Source organism: Nymphaea colorata, chromosome 5 (assembly GCF_008831285.2).
Source record: "Nymphaea colorata isolate Beijing-Zhang1983 chromosome 5, ASM883128v2, whole genome shotgun sequence".
NCBI lineage: Eukaryota > Viridiplantae > Streptophyta > Magnoliopsida > Nymphaeales > Nymphaeaceae > Nymphaea > Nymphaea colorata.
In genome coordinates this window covers 17,505,759-17,514,748 of record NC_045142.1, presented here as the reverse complement: position 1 = coordinate 17,514,748, position 8,990 = coordinate 17,505,759, and the positions used below count along the sequence as shown (strand labels likewise).

General features: G+C 39.5%; 2 protein-coding genes across 4 annotated transcripts; both read right to left on the bottom strand.

Annotated features, from left to right (window-relative positions):
• Window positions 1–780: 780 nt before the first annotated feature.
• Window positions 781–1,748, bottom strand: LOC116255067 (uncharacterized). Its single transcript, XM_031630804.2, has 4 exons — window positions 1,530–1,748; window positions 1,352–1,455; window positions 1,153–1,287; window positions 781–1,054 (listed from the first exon to the last, which is right to left on the bottom strand). The coding sequence occupies exons 1-3, from the start codon at window positions 1,722–1,724 to the stop codon at window positions 1,227–1,229; spliced, it is 360 nt and encodes a 119-aa protein (XP_031486664.1). The 5' UTR covers window positions 1,725–1,748; the 3' UTR covers window positions 781–1,054; window positions 1,153–1,226.
• A 783-nt stretch (window positions 1,749–2,531) lies between these two features.
• Window positions 2,532–6,946, bottom strand: LOC116254777 (uncharacterized). 3 transcript variants are annotated; one of them, XM_050077907.1, is made up of 4 exons: window positions 6,844–6,946; window positions 5,282–5,810; window positions 5,008–5,148; window positions 2,532–4,160 (listed from the first exon to the last, which is right to left on the bottom strand). In XM_050077907.1, exons 2-4 carry the CDS (start codon window positions 5,338–5,340, stop codon window positions 3,845–3,847), a joined length of 516 nt encoding a protein of 171 aa, XP_049933864.1. In that variant the 5' UTR covers window positions 5,341–5,810; window positions 6,844–6,946; the 3' UTR covers window positions 2,532–3,844. The 3 variants fall into 3 exon arrangements, with proteins under 3 accessions (XP_049933864.1, XP_031486206.1, XP_031486205.1); XM_031630346.2 differs by lacking the exon at window positions 6,844–6,946 and having other exon boundaries at window positions 2,532–2,989; window positions 4,072–4,160; window positions 5,282–6,367; XM_031630345.2 differs by lacking the exon at window positions 6,844–6,946 and having other exon boundaries at window positions 5,282–6,367.
• Between the last annotated feature and the right edge of the window lie 2,044 nt (window positions 6,947–8,990).

The following is an 8,990-nucleotide window of genomic DNA, read 5'->3' as shown; positions in this document are numbered from 1 at the left end:
TATTAAATGCTAAATGTGACAAGTCCTTTTTAGAAGAATTTGTGTCAATGATCAACAGTACGGTCTTGGAATTTAACCAGCATCCGTCATTTCTTGGATAACTCAAATGATTTCATCTTCGCCAGATTACCATATGCATTACGAACAGAGACAAAAGTTCCCATGAAAAGAACGAATGGAGATTTCATAGGATTAATCTCACCAAAGGGTTGACAACTTGTCCTAGGTATCAACGCCAAGCACTTATTTCCAGTGACAAGTGTGAGACCTTATTATTACCAATTCTTAAATCCTAAAACTCGGGCAACATGCATAGTCAGACCCCACACAACGACTATAGTCCTCGAAACCGAGTGAAAATATTATATTTTATTGGCCTGGCCTTGCCACCAGTGTTCTCCAGCAACAGGCTGACGATCTGTCGTTTATGTAAGTCATTATTTTTTTTTTCCTATGTCTTACAGATAACTTTCTAAACTGTAGCAGCCATTTAGTTTTGTTTAATTATTATTAATTATCACCAACAACTGTACATCTGGATTTTTATAATCGAGTATTGCCATGGTAATTTTGCAGAGTTATGCAGAAACAACATATTTGAAGTGTATGTTTTTTTGTTTTTTTTAAAAACAAGAAAAATTGCTGTGGTTTCCTTATGTCCGTAAGATAAAATACTATAAAGATTAGTTAAATTATGTGCAACCTCATAACTCTCGGGGCCTGCCTCGTGGAAAATTTGCATCCCTTTAGTGGAAATTGGAAATCATTAACTTTGAACTTATCAACTCACAGACTCGAGAAAACACCCAAACTTCAAGTACAGAAAATAAAAGAGTTCCTACGTTGACAACTGACCAGACCAGCCGAGACATCCCAAAAGACGATCTCATCCGCCGAGAGACGAAGACAAGTTGATGTGGATGATGTGGGACTCAGCCGCAGTATGCTGGATTGCTTGTTCTGAGAGGATGTAGGCAGGGAGGAGAATAGCGCGGTTACTCAAACGTTCCTCAAGCCTCTGTTCAACACGGCACCATCTGCACACACTCGCCCACTGACCGAGTAGAGTAGAAGAGAGCAAGTCATTAGAAAGTGAAAATAATGATGTGAACAAAAAAAAAAAAAAAAGAGCTTAGATACAGAAAGTGTTACCGGTCTCCTAGTGTGTAAAAACATATCATGGCTATGCCTCTTCATAACATTGAGCAAGTGGTGTGCCGCTCTCTTCATTTCTGAAGGGATGTCATGCCTGACTGAAGCACCTGCTCTCCTGCTTGAAGATCCCACCTGTGTACAATATACTCATGAAGCACAAATAAAAATTAGAAAGAGTTAACCATAATCATCTTACCTCTCAACAACTTGTACACAACGTTCCAGAATGTCCTCAAGAATCGCCATCAAGTAAGACATCATGCCTTCTACTCTCCTCCTTTGTGTCCTTTGTCTTTCAATCTACATGCAGATCACGATATCAAAACAAAATAAAATAAAATAAAATAATACAAATTAAAAGTATTGAAAATTACCGTTGATGTGCTCAACATGGATCCGATGTCGTAGTTCAATGTCCTTCTGGAAGGCCTACTTCGAGCTCCAAAAAATGGAGTAGCAGAAAACAAGGTGAGAAGAGAGACTAGATGAGCAGCCATCAATGCCAACTGCCAAGGATGAATTTCACTTTGTATGAAAACTACGAATGTTTGGCAATTATATAGCTGCATCGGTGTCTTGCTGAAACAGCAAGACTTCGGTTTCAACAAATATGTGAAACGGATGCCACTGGAAAAGAGGCAACCACTTAAACAAAAAGTGAAACTGACGCCACTCAGAAGTGGTAATATCACGAAAAATGACAGAAAATTAGTCATTTAAACAAACATGAGCTGAATACGTTTTCTGGACCTTTTAAGGAAAGGTTTTCTGATCACGTTTCCTGGACTTCATTTTTCTCGTTTGCCAAAATCTGAAAGTGATATGTTGAAATTCATGCCTCGGTGTTCTATAGAGAATATTACCGGCACGTATTAGAAACTCAATGATATATGTTTCATCACACTTGTATTGTAATATCTAGATGATCTATAAGAGGTCGTTTGATTGCTGTCCATTGGGACAGGACAGACAGGACGTCCTGTCTTTATGGACAATGATGTTCTTTGTCTACCGTTTGATGATTTTAAGAACAGAACACCATGTTTTTTTTGTCCAGCGTTCGTTTCATATATGTCTGTTCTGTCTGCTCTGTCCATCCTGTCTGATGTTTGTTTGCTTAATAAACAAATCTAATTACAATTATGAAAGATAAATTAGAAATTTGTCTGCAATACCGAATACTTTGTTGGCAGTCACGAGCACCAGAATGGGTGAAAAAGATTATAATATGTCCAACTAAACTTTTTTGGATGTGAAGATACATAACAATGGCTCCTGGTGATCTTTAAAATGAAGTTTCATTCACAGATGGAAGAAGGGAGCCGTACAAGACAACCAAGTTTTTTTTTTTGCCATTTTTTTCACATGAAGAAGAAAGAAGCCCAGGACAATAACAATAAGTTCTTATACTTTCTTTTCACTTTTTCTTTTTCACTTCTTTTCTCTCAAAACTCATGTGAACATTGGATACCCATCTAAGGCACCCTAGCCAATCATACAAGGAGCCAGTAATCTTCATTTCCGCAACTTTTTTTTTTCTAAAAACAAGGTCCTAACTTCACTTTAACCCCATAACTAGTGCTTCCCTTGCTAAAATTATAAAAATACAGGACATATTTATAAGGTTGAACATCCGAAATGGCAGCAAAACGATGTGTCATCATCATCATCATCTAAGATTCCATAGAACACAATGTGGATCATCATCATGCTGCAGCAACTGTTTCTCCTTTCCCGGAGGGCTCAGACCTAGCAGGGGCTGCCTCCTTCTTCATGGATGTCATCGAGCACTTCTCCTTCTTCTCATCGATGTTCATCTGCTGCTGCCTGCACTCTAGATTACAGTATGCAGTATTACCCCTTACCAAAACAAAAAGGAGCACCGAAACAGAGCTAGAGTTAGCTGAGAATTTTTTTTTTATCAAAATATATTGGTGACTGGCGAAAGGAAGGAACCTATGCAGTTTAAAGAACTCATTTCTAATAACGATGACAACATGCTTCTTCCTTCTAAGTTACACCTTCCAATCCTCTTTCTATATATATATATATATATGTATCTAGTATAAGAGAGAGAGATGATATGCAGAAATAAGTTCAGTAGAAAAGAAAAGAAGAAGATAGAGAACTAGTCCCTGACAAAGATCTGTAGCGGGTAAATGATTGAATATGGAAAGTAAGATTAAAAGATTGAATACAGGAATCATGGGAAATGCTTGTTTTTATGTTATTGAAATGCAAAATTGATACCAGCCTATCAGTTCACAAAATTGGCCTGAACAATAATGGAGAGGGCCATTATTTTCACTAACAACAACATATACAAAGAGACATCATTGAACATGTGTACCAAAGCTGAGAGAGAGAAAGAGAGAACAACAGAGACATGCATATTTTCGATGAGTTCACCATATCAGCAAACATTCTTTAATTTAATGGTCTGGTTTCTACAGATCACACACAGACACTATGACATTGACCATAGAAGTGAATAGAAGTGTACATTGACCACGGCATACCTGCTTTTTTCTTCCTAGCTAGTTAAGGTATGTATAGAAATCTCACATTCGACATTTGTATGGCTCACATGCCATGTCATGCATCCAAGAGCCTGAAGCTGTCTATGAAGTTTGAGGCCGATGAGCTACATTGAGCCAAGAAAGTATGAGCAGCTGCTTATGAGGCAAGCTTAATTGGGATGCACTGCCTTGATTTTGTAGGCTGCTTTCCCCCTTACATTTTTGTACATTGTACACACTACATAGCCATTTTTTGGTAATTTATATCCCTGGCAGGCTTTGTAGCAAAAGTCATTAACAATGTATTCTCTATGACAGTAACCATCAGGAAGACAGCAGGATCCTGAAAAACATGTGAACATGCAGCTTTTGGAAAGAAAGGACCACCATAACTTACTTTTGCATTGACAAGAAGTTGATTTTCTACCTTCCAACTTTTTCTGAACCTTGCTGAGTTGCAGTGCGAGCAGGTGAATAAATGATAACCTGCATATAGAAACAAAATAGTGAAAAAAGGATGCCATTCCTGGTAGACCCTTTTGACGTATGACATAAGGCCCAACTTACGACATTGGATTGCATACATAATTTTCTAACTGCTATACATTTCTTTGTCTTTATATTCCACTGTCACACTTAACTAATGAAAGTTGTTCATATGCCCTCAAGATCCATCCTCATCCATTTTCTTAACGAGAAAAACTTAAACTTCATCTGATACTTTTTAACATAAAACATAAAAATGTCAAAATGATTTTACAACTGAAGATTAAACCTCTCACTAATGAATGGCAAAACCTAGGGTCCTCATGTCCGAATCAGCTCATCTTACATGGAAGACAACATCCTAGAAGCAACGGTCATAAACAGTAGGCGGTCAATCATCGAAAAGTACTCGGAACTTCATTACACACAATACTGAAAGATTGAAAAGAAACTCGTCGCAACCTGCAATAACAAGAGTTCTCCACATGGAGCCCATTACAGGTCTACCGAAATACCTATGTAGGAAAACAATTTTCAGTTTAACCATGAATTTCCATCCACAATATCCATTATCAAGCCGCACAGCACATTTCTGTGCAAATTTAACAAAGTGAAGAACAAAGGTGAAGTAATTAGCACACCCTTATTATTTTTAATAACCTTAATAAATCCCAAAGGAACCAAATCAGTAAAACTATCCATCGACTGCGTAGAAATTACTATTTCAGATTGGCAACATGATCCAAGATTAAACTATTAAGTTCTTGCCCAATAATCTGTCAGGAGAACAGAGGAAAAGGGGAAACAAAAGATGAGAACCATAACAAAGTAATTGTTGGGGATTTACCCTTCTCCGGAGATGCTCTTCAGGAATGCCGGACATGAGTCGGATGAGTCACTACTGCAGAGAGCTGTCGTTCCTGCTAAGGAGAGGAGAAGAGGAAGCCGAGGAGCTGCTGGGCTGCAACGGAAGCTACGGTTGGTCTGCCTGCAAATAAAAAACGACAATGGGAAAAAGGCAAGATTGCTTGAGAATCTGAGATATCAAAATGTTAATACAGCATAGACCTTTGCTTCACAAATGCCAACAATGGAAAAGCAGCAGTAAGACGGGGACATACCTATGGAATGGGCAGATTGCTTGATTGGCAGGGCGAGGGGCAGCTTCAATCCACTGCATGTTTGAAGGAGGCGAGAGGTTGAAGGAGGGTGAAGAAGCGTGAGGGGCAAGGAAGACAAGAAGGGGCTACAGGGCGAGGGCTAGGCCAGCTCGGGCGACGGAGGAGAAGGAGAGAAACAGGAATCAGGCAGCAGGGCGGCATAGACGAGGGCAGAGATGGAGGAGAAAGTCAGTCGAGGGCGGAGAAGAGGAGAAAGGCAGGGGAGATGGGGGCGGAGGTGGAGGAGAAGGAGATGCATTGAGGGCTCGGGGTTGGGGTTGGGGTCGGGGTCGTCGGGGGGCGGGAGATGAGTTCTGTCCTGTCTGTTCCGAGGGTTAGCTCGGAACGGACAGGGACAAAAAAATCATTTATACCCTCCTTCAGTCGTCCGTCCTGTCCAGCCTGTCCGGTGTCCAACGTTTGATGAAAAAATCTGCTAAACAGGACACGCGTGTCCTGTTCTGCGTGTCTTGTGGCCATCAAACGACCCCTAAGGGTTCATGTTGAAATGTAAAAAGTGTGACATGTATCAGATGGCATAAAAACGGAAAAATTTTAGAACTAAAATTACAGATTGAAATATATAAAGTATAAAAAAAATTAGAATATAGCAAAACAAGAACATAAATTTGGTAGTTGGTACTAATAAAATAAAAAATGTTATATACAAGTAGACAATGTAACTGGAAAGATCATGAACGACTGAAGTTAAAAAGTTAAGTTTAACATCCTTTAGGTTGATGATGCATAATATCATAAAAGTTGAGCTTAGTCAATCATAAAGCAATATGGATAGAAGGATTGTCATTCTACTACTGCTTGCTTCATAATCTTTTCATATGGCAAGATTCTAACCAACGTAGTGAATGATGCATATTCTTATCGCATCCTCCTCAATTTATGTTTTTCACCATTCCCTTCTCTAGTTTCAAATTCCTAAGATTTCCTATACTCTCTTTCTCACACTTTCTTGCAAACTAGCTGTCCTCCTTGCGTAATAGTCTTAACTACAAAATTTAATAACCAGATATTGTCTTATGCCACTGCTATTACCTGCAAGATGACGTTGTGGCTTATACATGCACCTCTGATAATGCTCTATATAACTTGAGGTATAATTTCCTGCAACATCTCCATGGCCAATTCCTATGTTTCGCATGTTTTGCCCCAATACCATCAGTATATCTTGTTTATATACTAAGATAAAGACATGGCTATAATTTCTCAATAAAACAAAGATCAATAGTTCAACTCTAGAACTAAGCATGTCGCGGCAATATGAATAAGAAACCAGAACCCTCCTCGAGGGTCTGGCCACAGAGCTTGCTGCGAAAAGTCTATGAGCAGGAAGAGTCGGCTGACACCCCAAGCTTTACTGCTACAGAAAATTCAAAGAAAAAGGGGCAGTCCAGCTACTCCTGCCATTGAAGCAGAGCTTGCTCTGCTCGACCTACAACAGAATACTAAGTGAAAGAGGGAGACCTCCTTCTGCCGACGAGCATCGAGTTGTTTGGTCGCCCTACCAGTCCAGGGACACGCAGAGATGCGTGTGAAGCCGCAGTTTGTGCTGGGTGGTCTTGCACTGGCCATGGCCACTCTCTCGCTCTCTGGCGGCTAGAGTTGCCGCCCTCTACCGCTCTGCGTAGTGCGTATGTTGCTGAGTGCAAACGGTAAAGAAATTTTACAACGAAAGGAAAATGGGTCTTCTGCCAAATAGCCCATGCCTTATGGTTTTGTTGCAAAATGGTATCTGAATTTGTGTGGTTTGCAAATTAGTACTGATCCTTCTTCTTTAATCTAGCTCAAACTTTCCCTCTTTCTACGCTTGGATTTTTTTTTGTTTCAATTAAATTGTTGTATAGTGATTGGGTGTGAACGGTGACTGTGCAGGATATACATTGTCAAGGGTATCAATCTAGGGAAACTCGGGTGCCTATTGGATACCGCTGAGCTCTAAATTTATCATTAAAAAGAAATTAAAGAATGCTGAAGGTCGACGCTATGGTGAAGTTGTTATCAGCAGTATATTGGATCATTGTGCATAGTTATTGAGGTTTGCTATTTATGTTTTAAGCCGAAAAGAATTGTTTTCAACTATCAATGTAACATTCAAAATTGTGTGTTTTTTTTTTGTTTTTTTTGTTTTTGCCTTTTCTTCCCCATTTCTTGTATACGTCGCCAAGCGTTGGTGTTATTTGAGGGTTGCACGTTTCGATGTTGTCTTTTCCTTTTTTGTTACATAATTTGTTTATGACATTGTATTTATTTGGATTTACAAATTATTGTGGTTGGCATATGTTGTGTGTTGTTTTTTATTGATATGCTTAGTATTGTAGTCATTTTTTTTAGTTTTGTTATTATTTTTATAAATATTATATAATTCACAAATTTGTCCATGAAGTTACGCTTCAATTAACGCCTTGCCTCGCCTCTTGAAAGGTCAACACCTTGCCTTGCTTTCTCGCCTTTTACAACATTGATCCTGAGTGCTGCCACAACACAAACATGTACCTGCTTCTCTACTCAAGCTCAACTCTCCCAAACAATTAGTGGTCACATGAATCAAACAGCAGACATGCTGTTTTCATGCATCCCTTGCATGAGTAGCTATGCTATGCTTCTTGGGGCGAGAGAGAGGGAGAGAGAATATTTTTGAAGGCATATGTTCTTCCCTTCTTTCTTTTTGTTGGCCAACACAATTCTGCCCTTATCTACAAGTTCACTTTCTTTTCTGAAAAACGCCTGCAGAGGGTTAGGCCTTCAACCTTTATTGATAAGAAATGAAATATTTACTCAAAAAATTAGAGGATCCCAAGAAGGGGAAGGAGACCATTAAACATTTGCATCAGCAGCAACATCCCAATCTGTTGGGTAGTCCTTCCACTCATGAAAGCGGTTGCCTTCATCACCCAAGAAAAAAGAGCAACTATGATACTAGCTGGGTAAATGTTGTCAATATGTAAAGATACAAGATTTTGTTCAATCCTGTTGCATTTAGTAATGAACCTGGGTTGTCTTCTAGCAGCTCTGTTGATCCATTGCAGCCATCGCATGTTGTTGGCTTGGAGAACAATCGGTTTATTCTCTTGAGTGACCACATCTAGACAAAAATTCAGCAGCCAAGTTTCACCCATAAAGGCAGAGGGCTTAGACCACTTGACTATTGCATGAGGAATGATGCCATTTCTCAATTTAACCATAACAGCTAAACCCAAAGTGTGGTTCCTCTCCCACGAGACAATCTAGATTATTGCCTGGTTGTCCCTCTTTAGGCTCCAACCATCCGTCCATATGCCTGTAAGTGACTACATTCATAGGCATTTCAGGCTCCAACCATCCATCCATATGTCTGTAAGTGACCACAGTCATAGGCATTTCAAAGAATGACTATCAGCCTCCATGCTAAAAAAGAACTCCATGCACCATTTACAAACCCAATTTGCAATAGATCCTCTTATTTTTAGGGTGTCATGCTTGAGCTGGTTTCTCAATCGCCACATACACCAAACCAAAATGTGTAAAAACTTATAACCTTTTCTCTGCTTCCCCCAAGCCTTGAAAGCTTCTTTAGTGGATCCTGTAGGGAAAGGCCATACACCACATCGAGAAGCCAAAAATTGCCACACGTTCTTTACCACTTTGCAACCAGTAATCAAATGGGTAACTGATT